This window comes from Acomys russatus, chromosome 14 (assembly GCF_903995435.1).
Source record: "Acomys russatus chromosome 14, mAcoRus1.1, whole genome shotgun sequence".
Taxonomy (NCBI): Eukaryota; Metazoa; Chordata; class Mammalia; order Rodentia; family Muridae; genus Acomys; species Acomys russatus.
The window spans coordinates 55,503,311-55,522,325 of NC_067150.1; the positions used below are offsets into that span (position 1 = coordinate 55,503,311).

The 19,015-nt window shown below is 42.7% G+C and overlaps 1 protein-coding gene and 1 non-coding gene across 3 annotated transcripts; both read left to right on the forward strand.

Annotated features, from left to right (window-relative positions):
• Nucleotides 1–3,175: 3,175 nt before the first annotated feature.
• On the forward strand, nt 3,176–16,588 carry Tipin (TIMELESS interacting protein). Of its 2 annotated transcripts, none has more exons than XM_051156644.1 (8): nt 3,176–3,219; nt 5,824–5,953; nt 7,054–7,132; nt 7,744–7,819; nt 10,330–10,452; nt 10,801–10,864; nt 13,387–13,593; nt 16,085–16,588. In XM_051156644.1, the coding sequence occupies exons 2-8, from the start codon at nt 5,824–5,826 to the stop codon at nt 16,270–16,272; spliced, it is 867 nt and encodes a 288-aa protein (XP_051012601.1). In that variant the 5' UTR covers nt 3,176–3,219; the 3' UTR covers nt 16,273–16,588. The 2 variants fall into 2 exon arrangements, with proteins under 2 accessions (XP_051012601.1, XP_051012600.1); XM_051156643.1 differs by having other exon boundaries at nt 3,177–3,224.
• LOC127198824 (small Cajal body-specific RNA 14) lies at nt 12,047–12,181 on the forward strand. The gene has a single exon (XR_007831867.1). It is a non-coding gene; the product is annotated as a small Cajal body-specific RNA 14 (non-coding RNA).
• Nucleotides 16,589–19,015: the final 2,427 nt, after the last annotated feature.

Consider the following 19,015-nt stretch of genomic DNA (forward strand, 5'->3'; position numbering starts at 1 on the left):
TTACATCTAAACTGCCTCACTTTCCCATCAGAAGCCATCCCCTCCATCTGTGACCTGGATCCCATTCCTTTTTGTCTTTTCAGGTTTTTGCTTCTTCTTCTTTTCTTTTTAATTTAAAACTTAAAAAAAAAAATATTATTATTAGCTTTTTGGGACAGGATTTCTCTGCCCTTGGCTGTCTTGGACTCACTTTGTAGACCATGCTGGCCTTGAACTCACATCAATCTGCCTGCCTCTGCCTCCCAAGCCCTGGGATTAAAGGCACGCAGAAGCACCGGCCAGCTTTGCTTCTTTTTTTTTTTTTTTCTTTATTATGTATACAGTGTTCTGCCTGCATGTACACCTGCAGGCCGGAGGAGGGCATCAGATCACATTATAGATGGTTGTGAGCCACCATGTGGTTGCTGGGAATTGAACTCAGGACCTCTGCAAGAGCAGACAATGCTCTTAATCACTGAGCCATCTCTCCAGCCCCCAGTTTTGCTTCTTAAAGCGTGCGTGCACACGCTGAGTGCATGGTGAGTGGCAGTGTTGCACGTAGTAGTTCCACAACTAGAAACCTTCCAAACATCCATCAATAAAAGGGATGTTAAGCCCAGGTGGGGGTGGGGGGGTAGGGTGCATGCCTTTAATCCCAGCAGAGGCAGGCAGAGCTCTGTGAGTTCGAGGCCAGCCTGGTCTACAGAGCGAGTTCCAGAACAGCTAAGGCTACATAGAGAAACCCTGTCTCAAAAAACCAAAATAAATAAATAAATATAATAAAGTAAGCTGGTTGTGGTGGTGCATGTCAGTAGGATTTGCTGAAGGAGGCAGAGGCAGGAGGATTATGAGTTTGAGGCCAGCCTGAGCTATACATTAGGGGGAGGGGAAAAATAAAATAAGTAAAAGGTATGTTAAATAAACTGTGGTGTAGTGTGCAACAGTGAAAAAAATTTCTAAACTCTAGCTATATGAAACAATGTGGAGGTAGGTATCACAGAACAATACACAGGAGAAAAAGAGTAACCCCAAAGAGAAAACATACACTTCGGTACCATTTTATTAAGGTCAGAAACAAGTGCTATTAGCTATGCCAGGCCTGGTGTTACATGCTTTTAGTCTCAGTATTTGTGTGGGTGGTGGTGCAGAGAGAGGTGGAATTCTGTGAGTTCAAGGCAAGCCTGGTCTACACAATAGGTTCCAGGACAGCCAAGGCTACATAGTTAGACCCATCTAAAGAACATAAACAGGCTCAGAGGTTAAGAGCACTGCCTGCTCTTCCAGAGGTCCTGAGTTCAAGTCCCAGCAACCACATGGTGGCTCACAACCATCTATAATGAGATCTTGTGCCCTTTTCCGGCCTGCAAGTATACATGCAGACAGAACACTGTATACATAATAATAAATAAATCTTAAAAAAAAAAAAACAAACCCCAACCAAACAAAAGTTTATTTATTTTATGTATATGAGTGCTCTATCTGGATGTTACAGGCCAGAAGAGGGCATCAGATCTCATTATAGACAGTTGTGAGCCACCATGTGGTTGTTGGGAATTGAACTCAGGACCTCTGGAAGAGAAGACAGTGCTCTTAACCTCTGGGCCATCTCTCCAGACCCCATTTTTAAAGTTTTAAAAATTATATTATTGCTGAGCGCTGGTGGTGCACATCTTTAATCCCAATACTCCGGAGGCAGAAGCAGGCAGATCTCTTAGTTTGGTGCCAGTGTACAAAGTGAGTTCTAGGACAGCCAGTGCCACACGGAGAAAGCATGCATTGAAAAAATGTCAATCCAAAGCTGGGCATGGTGGCACACCCCTTTAATCCCAGCACTCGGGAAGCAGAGACAGGAGGATCACTGTGAGTTTGAGGCCAGCATAGACTATAAAGTGAGTCCAGGACAGGCAAGGCTGCACAGAGAAACTCTGTCTCGAAAAACGAAAACAAAACAAAAAAAGAAAAAATGTCATTCCATTAATTAATTGTGTGTGTGTACATTGTGCTCCACATGTACAGGTCAAAAAACAGCTTTCAGGAGTGTGTTTTTTCCTTTCACTCAGTGGGTCTCAAGGAGTGAACTCAGTCAGGTTTAGTGGCAAGTGCCTTAATCTGCTAAGGGACTGTCTTTTTATTTATATGTACGACTATTTTATCTGCATGTAAGTACACTGGTGTCTACAGTGGCCCCAGAGGTCAGAAGAGGGCACCATATCCCCTGGAACTAGAGTTAGAGGTGTTTGTGAGTAGCCGTGCGGGTTATGGGAACAGAACCTGGATTCTCTGCAAGTGATCAAGCAGCTTGCCTCTATTTTAGGATTAGAAGTCTTTATTTATTTATTTTGTGTTTATTTATTTATTTAGTATGGTTTTTGGAGACAGGGTTTCTCTGTGTAGCCCTGGCTGTATTGGACTAACTTTGTAGACCAGGCTGGCCTTGAACTCACAGAGATCTACCTGCCTCTGCCTCCCAAGTGCTGGGATTAAAGGTGTGCGCCACTATGCCTGGCTCCTAACTACAATCTTTTCCTCATATCTTTATTTAATAAATAACAAAATTCATAGTCAAGACATTTTGCTATTCTGAAGCGGTAATTTTCCAGCCAATGCTGCTTGACACTGACTGTCCTTTTTACTTCATCTACTAGTCAGTTTTCTTTCTTTTTGAAATTTTAAGTTAGTTTATTTATTTATTCACTCACTTTACTTCCTGGTTGTAGTCCTACCCTCCCTCTGTCTCCTCCATCCCCCCTCCCCTGTTCCTCAGAAAAGGGGAGCCCCTCTTCCCACCCACCCCAGCTCATCAAGTCCTGGCAAGGCAGTCTCGCCAAGGGGAAGTAATTGAAAAGCTGGCAAGAGAGTCCGCGAAAGTCAGTTGTCTTTCTTCTTTTCTCTCTTTTTAGTTTAGTTTTTTTTTTTTTTTTTGCAATCCTCCTACCTCCGCCTCCCTAGTGCTGGGATTCTAAGCATGCTCTATCATGCCCGGCTTCCAGCACCCGGTTTCTAAGACCGGAGACTTATTTTCGAAGCTAATACAGTACTAAGAAAGTTAAAAAATTTGAACGTCACCGTATTTCAGATGCTCCGGGTGGGAAGGCGGGGCTCAGGTCCTTAGGCTCCGCCCACGCCGCCTCGCGCACCTTTGGCGCCAAACTTCCCAGCTTTTCTCGCAGAGGGAATTCCCGAGTCTCGCGAGAAGCGCTGTTCATCTAGCGCGCGCGGTTGGCGGCGGGCGCAGTTTCGGTGAGGTGAGACCCGGTTCGGTGAGGACAGCTGTGAGAGGAGAGGGGCTGTGCTGCAAGTCCTCCGGGGGCGCGGGGACTGGGGTCGCAGGAGCTAGGCGGGAAGTGGGGCTGAGGAACGGGCGGGAGGCGCCCCCGGGGCGAGGGCGGGGACCTGCATCTGAGGCGGCGGCGCTGTCCCCCACCCCCCATCCCCGACCTTCCGCTCTGCTCCAGGCGGCGGAGCAGAGAATGTGGCGTGAAATTGACTGGAGGGGAGGAAGGATGAGAAGGTTCGAGAGGAGGCAGAGGAGATGTGAGGTTTTTAGAGTGGAGTTTGAGTTAGTATGCTAGGACTTCGTTTAGGAGGAGGGATTTTGTTTGACAGCTAGGAAAAAGTTGTACGTGGGAAACAGGTCCGGGAAGGAATTGTGGATCGGAAGTTCGGAAGTTCTCTGGGAGTTTGAGGACCAGGAGGAGAAATAGAGACGTCCTCAAAAAGTTGTTTGGCCATTATCAAGGAAAGTAGCTTAGTGAACATCTAAATCTTTACAAAAATGAAGAAAAACCAGTTCACCTCGTGCCTTCCAGGTTATTGTAGGTTAAAAAAAAAATTATAAGAGCCTGCTCTTCCAAAGGTCCCGAGTTCAATTCCCAGCAACCACATGGTGGCTCACAAGCATCTATAATGTGATCCAGTGCCTTCTTGTGGCGGGCAGATTATTATATATATAATAGATAAGTATTTTTAAAAAGTTAAAGGTATAGACTTGGGAATGGTTTAGACATGTTCTAATATTTTTAGTTTTGGAGTTGTCTGGCTCTGGATTCTGTGCTTATAAGGCCAGGTGTCAAATCCCCTGAAGCTGTAGTTACAGGTGTCAGTGAGCTGTCCAAGTCTGGGTGCTAGCAACTGAGCTCAGTTCCTTGCAAAGGCAGTATATGTTCTCAACCCTCAGCCATCTTTCCAGCCCAAGATTTTTATTTTTATTTAAAGATGGGGTTCTCATATAGCCTTGTCTGGGCTTGGCCCAGCTACAAAGCTGCTGATAACTTTGAATTTCTGATCTTGTCTCTACCTGAGGGCTGGGATTACCATGTACACACATACACCTACACCTAGTTTGTGGGGTGCTGAGAATTGAACTCAGGTCTTTGTGGATTCTAGCCAAGCCTTCCACCAACTGAGTCTACGTCTGCATTGTGTGTTGTGTGTGTGCATGTGTGTAGATAAGGACTCTGTTGCCCAGACAGGACTCGCCTCCTGGTTCCTACTTTAGATTCCTAAGTGTTGGGACTACAGTACATATCACTTCCTGGCTTGACTTTTTTTTTTTTTTTAAATAAAAAAATAATTTATTTAATTTTATGTTATGTGCACTGGTGTGAGGGTTCCTTGGAACTGGAGTTACAGATAGTTGTGAGCTGTCATGTGGGTGCTGGGACTCGAATCCTGGTCCTTTGGAAGATCAGACAGTGCTCTTTGCCACTGAGCCATCTTTCCAGTCCCCTTGATATTCTTTTTTTGTTTTTTGTTTTGTTTTTCAAGACAAGGTTTCTCTGTGTAGCCTTGGCTGTCCTGTACTCACTTTGTAGACCAGGCTGGCCTCGAACTCCTAGCGATCCACCTCCCTTTGCCTCCCTAGTGCTGGGAGTAAAGGTGTGCGCCACCACACCCGGCTTTGAAATTCTTTTTTAATTCCTATCCTCAGCAAATATATATTGAGCATCTGTTGTGTACCTACATTTAGGACTCAGTGGTGGAGCACAAAGACTTGCCTGATTTTTGTACTAAGAGAGCTAATATCAATATAAGAGACTAACATATAATAAACAAGACCTAATAGAGAAATAATGATTCCTGGGAAACTTCTGCACCCATATACATACACATTAAAAAAGGCTGGGGGAGGGGGGGGCTGGAGAGATGGCTCGGTGGTTAAGAGCACTGTCTGCTCTTCCAGAGGTCCTGAGTTCAGTTCCCAGCAACCACATGGTGGCTCACAACCATCAATAGTGAGATCTTGTGGACAGTCATGCAGGCAGAACATTGTGTACATAATAAATAAAAAAAATAATAAATTTTTTAAAAAAGTGCTGGGTGTGGCGATGCACGCCTTTAATCCCAGCATTCAGGAGGCAGAGGCAGGTGGATTGTTGTGATTTCGAGACCAGCCTGGTCTACAAAGTGAGTCCAGGACAGCCAAGGCTACATAGAGAAATCCTGTCTTGAAAAACCTAAATAAATAAGTAAATAAAAAGTTATTTGGTGGTAGGGTCTACATTACAACTCAGTTCTGATTAGTCATTTTCCTTTATACTTAAATATTTTCTCTACTTTTTAAAAATCTTTTATGAGCTGGGCTCCATGTCACACAACTGTAATTCCAGCACTTGGGTGGCAGAGGCAGGCAGATCTCTGTGAGTTCGAGGGCAGCCTGGTCTACAAAGGGAGTCAAGGGCAGCCAAGGATACGAAGAGAAACCCTTCTCAGAAAACAAAAGAACAACAAAAAAACTTGTATAAATTTGAAATGAAGTTTAAGTGATTGAAACTTGGCTTTCATTGTGTGATAGGGAGTTTGTTTTGGATGGATAAAAATAACTTTTTTTTCCTGGAGGAAAAGATGTCAGAGCAAGAAGAGAACGGCTTGTTTGAAGAACCAGATTATGAATTTGAAGAGGATGAGACTTTTCCTCCCTTCCCACCTCCAGCCTCTCCAGAGAGAGATCCTGTAGAAGCTGACCCTGATGAAGGTCTGTATCAAGAGTTTTACAGGGCTGGAGAGATGGCTCAGAGGTTAAGAGCACTGGCTGTTCTTCCGAAGGTCCCAAGTTCAATTCCCAGCACACACATGGTAGTTTACAACCACCTGTAATGAGATCTGGTGCTTTCTTGTGGTGGGCAGGCACACGTGTGGGCAGAATACTGTATAAATAATAAATAAATGTTTAAAAAAAGTTTTAACAAACGTGTCTCTTTCATTTGTAGCTTAGACTGTCCTGAAACTGTATAGACCATGGTGGCCCCAAACTCAGAGGTCCACTTGCCTCTGCCTCCCAGATGCTGGAATTAAGGTGTGTGCCACAAAGCTTGGCTTGTTGGTTTGTTCTTTGTTTTGTTTTTTGAGACAGGGTTTCTCTGTATAGCCTTGGCTGTCCTACACTTGCTTTGTAGACCAGGCTGGCCTGGAAGGAACAGTGATCCTCCTGCCTTTGCCTCCCAGTGCTGGGATTAAAGGTATGTGCCACCATGCCCAGCTGTTTGTTGGTTTTTAAGACAAGGTCTCAAAAAACAAAAACAAAAACAAAAAAGTCCAAAGTCTCACAGTGTATCACACTAGCCTTGTCTCACAATCCTGCTTATTCTGCTGAAATGATCCATGTTCAGTTATCTATATGATTAGCTTAAAAGTGACATATTTTACAAATAAGGCTTGAGTTAAAAAAAAAAAAAAATACTGGCCAGTTTGGTGGTGGCACACTCCTTTAATCCAGCACTTGGGAGGTAGAGGCAGGCTGATTTCTGTAAGCTTGAGGCCAACCTTGTCCATATAGCAAGTTACAGGATAGCCAGGATTACAGAAAGAAATGCTGTCTAAAAAACAAATAAATAAAAAAATAAAAAAACTCTAAACATATATATATATATATAATTTTTTTTATTTGTGTGTATCTGAATGTATGTGGGCCCACAGTTGCCACTATATGTGCATATGGAGATCAGAGGACAACTTGCAAGAACCAGTTCTCCCTTCTACCATCTGGCCTTGGTGGCTAGTGCCTTTACCCACTGAGCTATCTTGACGGCCCAGGGCTTAAATTTTTAAGTACTAAATTTTGGTCTGTTTCATTAGAATCAGGAAATAGAGCACCTGTTCCTGTACCGCCAAAGAGAACAGTTAAAAGGAATCTACCCAAGCTAGATGCTACTAGGTATGGACATTTACTTGTTTTTTTTTTTTTTTTTTTTGGTTTTGGTTTTGGTTTTTGTCTTTTTCCAGATAGAGTTTCTCTGTGTAGCCTTGGCTATCCTGGACTCACTTCGTAGACCAGGCTGGCCACGAACTCATAGACATCTGCTTGCCTCTGCCTCCTGAGTGCTGGGACTATAGGCCACTGTACCTGACATTTACTTTCATACGCTTACAAATTTCCAGCTAATGTTTTTCTTCTTCATAAGCTTTGGCTGGATAATTTGGAGGTCACATAGAGTTCTGTGAACATATATCTTTCCCCTGTAAACATTTTCTTTTCTTTTTTTCTAATTTGGGAGGAAATGTCTTTTTCTCCTGGTCTTGGTTATGACATGGCTAGAAAGCCTGACATTCATCCGGGTGTGGTGGTGCATGCTTTTAATCCTGGCACTTGGGAGGCAGAGGCAGGCGGATCTCTGAGTTTGAGGCCAGCCTGGTCTACAAAGTGAGTCCAGGACAGCCAGGGTTGTTACAGAGAAGCCCTGTCTCAAAAAACCAAAATAAAGAAAGAAAGAATGAAAGAAAGAAAAAAAAGAAAACCTGACATTCAAAATATATTTCTTTTTACAGATTAACTTCAGAGAGAGGGCTTCCAGCCTTAAGGCATGTGTTTGATAATACAAAATTCAAGGGGAAAGGTCATGAGGTAAGAAATGTCTGATCAGTCTTTATTTCTTAGTAATGGGCATTGAATCCTGGGCAAGTGCTAGAACACAAGCTAAACATTGCTACTGGAGTACATCCCAGCCCTGATTTTTTTTTTTTTTAAGACTTTTATTTATTTATTTTAATTTTGTTTTTGAGATAAAATAGCACTATATAGCCCTGGGTAGTAGTGTTGTTTTGAATAAGAATGCCATTCCCTCATATATTTAAATATGTACTCACAAAGAAGTGGCATTAGTTGAAAGGATCAGAAGGAGTTAGATGTGCTTTTGTTGGAGGAAGTGTGGCACTGGGATTGGGCTTTGAAGTTTCAAAGGGCCCAGAGTCTCACCTGTGGATCAGAATATCGCTCTCAGCTGCTGCTCCAGTGCCTGCCTGTATGCCACTATGCTCCTAACCATGATAATGGACTAAACCTTTGAAACTGTACGTGAGACCTCCTCACTTAAATGGCGCATGCCTTTAATCCCAGCACTCAGGAGGCAGAGGCAGGCAGATCGATGTGATTTTGAAGCCAGCCTGGTCTACAAAGTGAGTCCAGGACAGCCAAGGCCACACAGAAACCCTGTCTCAAAACAAACAAACAAAAATGAAGCTGTGTATATTATCATATTCTTTGGAATCACTGACTATATTAGAGATACTATTGGTTATTTTGTTTGTTTCTGTTTTCTAAGACATGGTTTCTCCCTGTAGCCTTGGCTGTCTTGGACTCACTTTGTAGAACAGGCTGGCCTGGAACTCACATTGATCCATCTGCCTCTGCCTCACAAGTGCTGGATTAAAGGCCTGCGCTACCACACACATCCCTTGACATCTTTTTATTAAAAGCTTATTTTTTTTTTTCTGTATACTACTGAAAAGGTACACTTATGAGTATTTTAAAACTTTGTTCTATTTACTGCTATTTCTCTTTACTGTGTGTTTATTTATGTATGTGTGGGTTTGCATGTGTGTGTGGCTGCCATAGTTCAACCTCAGGTTTGTTTCCTCAGGCTCTATCCAGTGAGTCTCAAGATCAGTCTGTCTTTGTTTCTTTAGCACTAAGATTGCAAGGGTTGTTATGCTCAAAATTTTGAGAGACTCCTTGAACAGACCACCCAAGAGCCGAGTCAAAATGCAATGGCAAGGAAGTCTTTATTGCAGGTTCCAACCTGGGACACACTTCCCATGCACTGGCACAGCAGATGCAGGGAAGTGGCCTCAAGTCTCAATTGAAAGGGGTTTTTATAGGTTTTAGACAAAGAAATGGGTTATACAGTATATGATTGGATGGCATTTGGGCAGAAAAGCTGCAAGCAGGGAGTAATAGGTGTAGTGGCAAGTTGACCTATAGAAAAGATTGGTTGAAGCAGTCATGGGGCATTAGGAACTTTGGCCTGGCTTCTCCTAATTGGCCGTTGCTATGTGCCAGACCACCTGCTGGTCAGCTTGACGAGCAAAGTATATTTAGACTTTCTCAAGGTGAGCTGATTGTATTGCTAGGGAATGTTTTCCTGTTTAGACTAGTTTGTGGGTTTTCTGGAATCTGGTTTCAGCACTTGGCTAGGTTTAACACAAAATGGAATTTCCTTTTCAAAGTGGAGTTTGTCTGGTCCTTTCAGGGTCTGTCATTGTCTAGGATGTCTATTGCTGTGATGAAACATCATGACCAAAAGCAAGTTGGGGAAGAAAGCATTTGTTTAGCTTACACTTACATATCACTGCTCATCACTGAAGGAAGACGTTAGGACAGGGACTCTAACAAGGCAGGAACCTGGAGGCAGGAGCTGAAGCTCAGAGGCCAAGGCTGCTTACTAGATTGTTCAGCTTGTTTTCTTACAGAGCTCAGGACCACCTGCCCAGGATCCACCCACAATGGGCTGGGTTCCCCTACATCAATCACTGATTAAGAAAATATCCTAGAGGACTGCCTGTAGCCCAGTCTTTCTTTCTTTTTTTTTTTTTGGTTTTTTGAGACAGGGTTTCTCTGTGTAGTCCTTACTGTCTCGGACTCACTTTGCCAGAGATCCACCTGCCTCTGCCTCTGCCTCTCAGGTGCTGGGATTAAAGGCGTGTGCCGGTGAGGTATTTTCTCAATTGGGACTTGTTCCTCTCAAATGACTCAGCTTGTGTCAAGTTGACATAAAACTAGCCAACACTGCTACTATGTCTTTTTTTTTTTTCTCTTTACTGTGGGGCTAGGGATTAGATTAGCTCTCAGGCTTATTCCCCAGGCACTTGACAATCAAACTGTCTTCCCAACCTCTTACTGCTATTTTCCCTCTAGTTCCTAAAATGTGTCCAACCCAAAATCTGTAGCTGCTCTTTTAACCCAATGCTTTGTGACATTGTGATCTTCCAAGCCTTTAGATTTTTCTGTTTCTTTCTAAAAGGTTTTTTAGCCTTATAAATATGATAGCAGTGACTTTGGTATTGTCTTTAAATGCTAAAATCTGCTGACAGGGTCATTTGAGTCTTTTGCTCAGCATTTTTATTTTTATGTGCCAGGCTGAAGACTTGAAAACGCTAATCAGACACATGGAGCACTGGGCACATAGGTTATTCCCCAAACTGCAGTTTGAAGATTTTATTGACAGAGTTGAAAATTTAGGAAATAAAAAGGAGGTTCAGGTAAGTGTGACTATCGTGAATGTCGTTCACAGTGCTAAGTAGTGCGATGATGGCCTTAGTTAAGGCTGAATAGCTATTTAGGAATTTTCCTTTTGAAATCTGTCTTGTTAGACAGGAAAACTAAGTCATTATATGAAGAACACTTCTTTCAGATATGAATAAGTGATTGTTCCCTCCCTAACTTATTGATAAAAATAGAAAAAAAGTCTCCCCCCTCCTTCAAGACAGGGTTTCTCTGTGTAGTCTTGGCTGTCTATGACTCGCTTTGTAGTCCAGACTGGCCTTAAACTCACATCGATCCCCCTGTCTCTGCCTCCCAAGTGTTGAAAAATGTCTTTTTTCTTTCAGACCTGTTTAAAACGAATTCGACTTGATCTCCCCATTGTACATGAAGATTTTGTTACCAATGATGGTAATTACAAGTTTATTTACTTTACCACAACTTAGCTTTTAGAAATGGGTCTACATCCAAAATTTTAACCCATATTTTTGTAACTACAGTGTAGTTAATAGCTGTACTTTTGTTGTTGTTGTTGTGGTTGTTTTTGAGACAGGGTTTCTCTGTGTAGCCTTGGATGTCCTGGACTCACTGTATACCAGGCTGGCCTGGAACTGAACTCACAGAGATCTGCTTGCTTCTGCCTCCCTGAGTGCTGGGACCACAGGCGTGACCACCACACCCAGCTAAGAACCTGCTTTTTGTTTTTGTTTTGTTTTGTTTTTGTTTTTCAAGACAGGGTTTCTCTGTGTAGCCTTGGCTGTCCTGGATTCCCTTTGTAGACCAGGCTGGCCTCGAACTCACAGCGATCCGCCTGCCTCTGCCTCCCGAGTGCTGGGATTAAAGGCGTGCGCCACCACTCCCGGCTCTAGAACCTGCTTTATTATGAGATTTTCAAATGTTTGTCATTGTACTTTGTTCAAATCCATGTTACCTTCAGTGATTCCTTCTCTTTTGAGATTATTTCCTAAAGGTATAATAGTAGCTTGGCATGATGGTACACATACCTTTAATCCCAGCACTCAGGAAGTAGAAGCAAGCAGAGCTCTGTGAGTTCAAGGGCAGCTTGGTCTGTATAAGGAACTTCAAGGACAGCCAGAGGGTACATAGTGAGACACTGTTTCATACGTACAAACAATAAAAAAAGATACGATTGAAGTCATTAGATGTGTTATGGAAAAAGAATCTAGAGCAGGGTGAGGTGGCACACACCTGTAATCCTCCTCACTCAGGAGGCAGAGGCAGGTGGATTGCTGTGAGTTCAAGGCCAGTCTAGTCTACAAAGTGAGTTCTAGGACAGCCAAGTCTACACTAGAGTGTTCATATGCATAGAAACCATTAGAAAAACTGGCTCTGGGAAATTAGGTAGAATAATTTGATGAACATTTCCATTTCATTCAGTGTTTAGACCCTTAGGCTTTGTGTGATAACACATGCCTGTAACCTCAGCTCTTGGGAGGTGGAAGTAGGAGACCCAGAAGTTCAAGGCTAGCTTTGACTATATAGTGACTTTGAGGCTAACTTGGACTATACAAGACCCTGTTTCAAAAGAAAACCCAAAAGACTAGATCCATGGCTATATGACTTTAGAGCTACGTGACTGTTCCTGATATTGATTGCATTGTTAGTTGTACAATGCAACCATAGACAGTCACGCACATCAAAACAAATGGTTCCTGCCGACAGTGTCTGTATAGTTGTCAGATTTTCTGTGCGATGGCTCCATACATAAATATTTAAAAAAAATTTTTTTTTGAAACAGGATTTCTCTGTTTAATAACCCTGCCTGTCCTGGAACTCCCTTTGTAGACCAGGCTGGCCCCTCATGGAGATCCGCCTGCCTCTGCCTCCCCAAGTGCTAGGATTAAAGGCGCGCTCCACCACATCTGGCTTAAAACTTTTTAACATTTATTTTTAATTATGTGTGCATCTGTATGTGGTTATGAGCATGTGTGAGTGCAGTTATCCATACACTGTAGCTGAGTTTACAGGGATTTGTGAATTGCCTAATGTGAGTGCTAGAAATCAAACTGTGGTCTTCAGCAAGAGCTCTTTTGTTTGTTTGTTTTGTTTTGTTTTTCAAGACAGAGTTTCTCTGTGTATCCCTGGCTGTCCTGGACTCACTTGTAGACTAGGCTGCCTTGAACTCACAGTGATCCACCTGCCTCTGCCTCCCAGGTGCTGGGATTAAAGGCAAGTGCTACCATGCCCGGCTCAAAAGACAGCGTCTTAAGAAGCCCAAGGTGCCTTTAAACTTGTAGGTAGCAGAACCTTGAACTTCTCATCCCCTTGCCTCTACTTCTGTCTGCTATGCTGGAATTACAAGTCTGCACTACTGACTTCTTTCTATATTTTTCTTTTTGAGAAAGGGTTTTCTATTTTCTTTCTTTTTTTAATTATATGGATGTTTATTATATGAGCATGGTGAGAGAAGAAAGGGGGAAGGGGTACCCCAGGGAGAGAGGGAGACAGAGACAAAGGAAGAGAGAGGAGGAGGGAGGGAGAGGAGAGAGAAGGATAAGAGCGGGTCTTCTCTTTCTTAAGCTCGTCTAGCGCCCACTGCTGATCGTCTCTAGCTTCTGTCTCACAAGTGCCAGGTTACAGAGTTTGTCACCACGCCCAGTTTATGTGGGACTGGAGACAAAATCCAGGGCTTTGTGTGTGCTATGCCAACTGAGCTACCTCCTGAGAACCTTTTTATAATTAGTTAATATGTCTACTTGATGTAACAGTATTCCTTACCATAAGAGTTATTTGTAAATACTTTTACCTGAATCATTACCTGAGTCAGCCAGTACTGGATGTATTCTCATAACTCACAAAATGTAGGTTAGGCCACTCGCCACGTTAAAACTTCTTTGTCTGAATGCTGTATAAGCTCTTTCTCTAACTCATCTAGAACTACAGTTGTATTAACTGTTTATTTTCTGCCACAGATAAAGTTGAGGAAACTAACAGCCTCGATGCAACTGCTGCTGGATTTGATCCCTTTGTGACAAGTTCACCTGACAGCAAGAAGTTGGCTTCTGAATTAAGTAGAAGCCTGACAGAAGAGCAGCAACAGAGAATTGAGAGAAATAAACAACTGGCCTTGGAAAGAAGGCAGGCAAAGCTACTGAATAATAGCCAGTCCTTAGAAAATGGTAACTTTTATGCTGTTTTTTATGAGCTACCATATAATATTAAGGGCATTTTAGAAAATTTAACTTCTTTACTATCCCTTAAAATACCTCTAGGACTAGAAAAGTAATGTTAGGTTTATGTGTATTTTAAAGACAGTGTTAGTGTATCTATGTTTGCTATTTGGAATCCTTAAAGAATGTTTGAGATGGTTTTCTGGATAACTCTTCTTACAGTGCCAGATCCTTCAACAATATAGTCGCCTTTGATTTACCTTGAAGCACTTTATACTCATTTTTTGGATAATACTTGGGAAGATTATTATTGTGGAATCAATACATTTTAGTTCTGGGGATTAAACCCGTCAGTTGGCATATACTAGGCAGTCACTATATCACTAAGCTACTTTTTAATTTTTTTTGGAAACAGGATTTCAATAGATTGCCCAGGCTAGCCTTAGACAGTCCTTGAATTTGCCTTTATCTTTCCTCAGCCTCCTGAGAGCTCAGATTATAGGCTTGTATCACTGCCCCAGCTTGTGATAATAGTAAATATAGTGTCTTCTGTCCTCACCGAGGATTAGCAGTCATCTATGATGTAATGGGGTGCCAAATGCTTCTTCAGGGGATGGCAGACACTGGAGATAGAAACAGGTTTGCACAAGCTAGGTAAGCACGCTTTCACTGTACTGTATACTCACCCCTTCCTTAAATTTTTATTATGAGTTTAAGTGTTCCTAAGTTAACTTCCCACTTACCTACTTAACAGTCTCTGCCTCAGCCTCCTAAGGTGGTGAGGATTACAGGTGTGCCATGTACTTAGGCACTAAAATGCCATTTACTACATTGTCCCATTTTTGTGATTTGTATTTTTTATAGTTTACTTATCTGTAGCATCTCTTTTTGATTTAAAAAGTGCCTTAAGCAGCTGGTGGTGGCGCACGCCTTTAATCCCAGCACTCGGGAGGCAGAGGCAGATGGATCCCTGTGAGTTGGAGGTCAGCCTGGTCTGCAATGTGAGTCCAGGATAGCCAAGGATACACAGAGAAACCCTGTCTTGAAAAAAACCAACCAACCAAACAAAAGTGCCTTAAGCTTCTTGGTTTTCTTTCTTTCTTTCTTTCTTCCTTTCTTTCTTTCTTTCTTTCTTTCTTTCTTTTTTGTATCTGGAGTTGGACCTAAGTTCTTACCCATATTATTGCCTTTGTTCTTCTACTCTGGACTATACCCCAACACACAATTCCTGGGTTTTTTGTTGTTGTTGTTGTTTTGTTTTTTTCTTTTAAACAAACTGGGTTCAGAGATAAATGTTTATTAAACCTATTGTTTTATTATTTTAAATTATGTGTCTGATATATATCTGATTATATGTATGTGAGTTCAGGTGCCCAGGGTCTAGAGGCATTGAGTCATAAGCTGTTGTAAGCTGCCTGATCTGGGTGCTAGGAACTAAACTCAGGTCTTCTGCAAGAGCAGTATACCCTCTTTTTGTTGTTGTTTTTCGAGACAGGGTTTTTCTGTGTATTCTTGGCTGTCCTGGACTCTCTTTATACACCAGGCTGTCCTTGAACTCACAGAGATCCACCTGCCTTTGCCTCCTGAGTGCTGGGATTAAAGGCATGTACCACCATGCCTAGCACAGTATACCATTGCTCTAGCTCCAAAACTGTCTTTTTTTTTTTTTCTTTTAGATTTACTTACTTATGTATACAAATTTTTTTTTTTTTTGGTTTTTTCGAGACAGGGTTTCTCTGTGTAGCCTTGGCCATCCTGGACTCACTTTGTAGACCAGGCTGTTCTTGAACTCACAGCGATCCGCCTGCCTCTGCCTCCCGAGTGCTGGGATTAAAGGCGTGCGCCACCACGCCCGGCTGTATACAAATATTTTGCCTGATACAGGCATTTGCTACTCCTGCAAAGGACCTGAGTTTGGTTTTAGCACCTGCATTGTGCGGGTCACAATAACTGTAGGTCTAGAAGATCTAGTGCCCTCTTCTGGCATCCTTTGGGACCTGCACACATGTGTGCAAAGAGATAACATGTATATATAAATAAAAATAAAAACCTAAAAAAAGATAATAGTAAGTAAATACCATGTTGTAAAATTTTTGTCATCCAGCTAGGCAGTGGTGACACACACCCTCAATCGCACCACTGGGGCAGGTAAAGTTCGAGGCCAGTCTGGTCTACAGACTTTAGTAATCATAATCAGGTGATTATAGATTTAATTTCTACCAAGTAAGCTTCTGGAGAGATTTGTATTTGTCAAGATTAGATCAGAGGCTGGAGAGATGGCTTAGAGGTTAAGAGAGGCTGTTCTTCCAAAGGTCCTCAATTCAATTCCCAACAACCACAGGGTGGCTCACAGCCATTTATAATGAGATCTACTGCCCTCTTCTAGCCTGCTGGCTCACATGTGGGCAGAATACTGTATAAATAATAAATAAATTTTAATTTAAAAAAAGATTGGATTGGTTGTTTATAATGAATAATAATGACATGATTTCTCTCTCAGACGTGTTAATGAGTACATCCTGGGCACAGACAGTTAAAGAGAACAGTATTGTTGAAGATCAAGAAGAGTCAAATGGATTAAACATAGACACTGCAGATGGCCCACATGATGCTCCTTCTGCTGATACAAACGAAGAGGAACATTTCAAAGCAGAGGAAACACAGCCGGACCATACTAACTTAGACTAATCCAGATATGTTATAAGTAGCCAGCCCTCCACAGCAAAATTCTGCAAGTTTGGAGTTATTTGTATTTTTTTTCTACTTTGTATAAGTCCTATGATTTCTATGGATTTCTGCTTAAAATATAGTGACTGTTTATAATTGTCTTTCCTACTTATTTTAGTTAAGTATTTATTATTTTTGGTGTGCTATATAAATCTGACTTTATAAGCTGTTCTAGTTTGTATTGAATTCTTTTTCACTAAATTGGGTACTGTTTTAAAATGTAAATATGCACTGACTAGTAGGTCAGTTTTTATAAAGAAATAAATCTATTTTTGCAAGCAACTCTCAGGATTTGAGTTGTTTTTTTGTTTTGTTTTGTTTTTTTGTTTTGTTTTGTGTGTGCATTGGTGTGAGGGTGTCAGATCTTAGAGTACAGACAGTTGTGAGCTGCCATGTGGGTGCTGGGAATTGAACCCGGGTCCTTTGGAAGAGCAGGCAGTGCTCTTAACTACTGAGTCATCTCTCCAGCCCCAGGATTTGAGTTTTTAACCATGATTTACTTCTACAATTTAAGCTTTTGCTGAAATGGTTAAGGATTTTGAGTAATTTTGTTGAGACCCACTCCTTACATCATCCTGGCTGGTCTGAAATTTGAGGTGAACCTCCCAGTTTTACATTCAAGTGCTAGGACTATAGGTGTGTATATTGTATATTAGGTCTTTCAGATTGTTTTTGAAACAGGGTTTGTTGCACTGTTACCTCAGCTGGTCTCAAAACTTACAGGGATCTGCCTTACATGTTGGGATTAAAGGTATGTGTCACAACACCTGGCTTGCCTATATTTTGAAGAGTCACTTAAATGATGGCATAAAAGGTTGATACTGCATCCCCATTAAGATGGTAGGCAAGTTCAGAGAATGTTTCTAGGTTGAGAGTGTGCTAGAGGAGGTGCGTAAAAGAGAACCCAAGGTGGGAAGGGAGCCTGAGGGTGCAGTCCAACAGCCTTCCCTATGCCCTGTCTCCTGGTGCCAGAACAGGGAAACCGCGACTCAAATATAAGAGTTTTGCCAGGCAGTGGTGGCACACGCCTTTAATCCCAGCACTTGGGAGGCAGAGGCAGGTGGACTGCTGTGAGTTGAGGCCTGCTTGATCTACAAAGGGAATCCAGGACAGCCAAGGCTACACAGAGAAACCCTACCTTGAAACACCAATAAATAGAGTTGAAGAAGACAGGTGGACAGGACTGTCTTAACCTAAAATGGCTAAAAAGTTACCTGATGTCAGATGGCCTATGGACCCAAATGTGTGTGTAAAAACTACAAAAGTAAACCAGGTATGGTGGCACACGCCTTTAATCCCAGCACTTGGGAGGCAGAGGCAGGCGGCCCTCAATGAATAGCTTAGTCTACATAGTGTGTTGTGGGTTCTGCTCTGTCCCTCAGGGTAAACGGGCTGTGAAGGAGGAGGAATATGGAAAGGCTAGGGATTATACTACAGACTTCTGGTCCAGTGGAGAAAGGCAGGAGAGCTGGGGGGAGGGCGGGGAACTCCTCTGTGCATCTAAGTGCTGTAGCTCTCTTCTCTTAGCTGGGTAGGTAGCACCAGGGCCAGGCAGCAGAGAGAGCTCCCTCTCCAGTGCTGAGGCAGGCTGGGCAATTGTATCAAAATGGTGTTCCCAACAAGTAGCAAGCTTTGGCAACAGCACCGCACTTCAGGCTTTGAGGTTGCAGCAACTGCTATGGCGGAGGTGGCGGCCTGACCAGGCGGATGAGTCCGAAGGTCCAATGAAGAATTCCCAAGTGTTACAGCTCAGTTAAAAAACAATCAAACCAAACCCAAACCCAGCTAGTCTCTGATGATCCTCGGTGAAATAGCTTGTTCGTTAGTGAAGCTGCTTCCATTGTCCTATGGTAATCAAGTACTCTATGAACTTTGGGGAGTTGGGAGTAGTTTTGGGAGTGAATGCGTTCTATTGGCTGAGGCTAAGATGCTGGTGATGCTCTCTTATTTGCATCTAGGCACCAGCTCTGCGGCTGACTTCCTGTGACTGACTTCCAACTTCCGGTTGCCATGCTATGTTCTCAGAGGCAGGCACAGGAACAGGGAGAGAGCTGTCATCTCTCTCCTGCCATCTCTCAGGATGAGATTTTAGATCTCAAGATTGAGATTTCCAGGGTTTGAACATGCTCCACCTGCCAGTTCTATGCCAGTTCCTCTGGTGGCACGGTCCACATGCCCCATGAGTGTGGTCTAGGCTAGCCAAGGCTACATAGTAAGACTCTAGCTTGAAAAAATAAAAACGGGGCTGGAGAGATGGCTCAGTGGTTAAGAGCACCACCTGCTCTTCCAAAGGTCCTGAGTTCAATTCCCAGCAACCATATGGTGGCTCACAACCACCGATAATGTAACCTGGTGCCCTCTTCTGGCCTGCAGGTAAACAAGCAGACAACACTGTATACATAATAATAAAATAAATCTTTAAAAAATAAAATAAAATAAAAACAAAGCCAAGTGTGGTGGCCCTTAATCCTAGCACTCAGGAGGCAGAGGCAGGTGGATTGGTGTGAAAGCAAAAGAAAAAGAAAATAGTGAGAGAGAGAGAGAAGAGAGAGAGAGAAGAGAGAGAGAGAGAGAGAGAGAGAGAGAGAGAGAGAGGGGCAGGCCAGTTTGTAAAGGGAGTTAGTTCTACTTCAATGAGATAGAATATTGCAGGCATATGTAGAATACCCACTTAATTTCCTTCAGCTTGATTATCAAGTGACAG

Coding starts and splice junctions, on each gene's coding strand:
- Tipin (XM_051156644.1), top strand. CDS start 5,824: ATGTCAGAGCAAGAAGAGAACGGCTTGTTTGAAGAACCAGATTATGAA. Junction 10,453..10,800: donor GAAATAAAAAGGAGGTTCAG/GTAAGTGTGACT, acceptor TTTTTCTTTCAG/ACCTGTTTAAAACGAATTCG. Junction 13,594..16,084: donor TAGCCAGTCCTTAGAAAATG/GTAACTTTTATG, acceptor TTTCTCTCTCAG/ACGTGTTAATGAGTACATCC.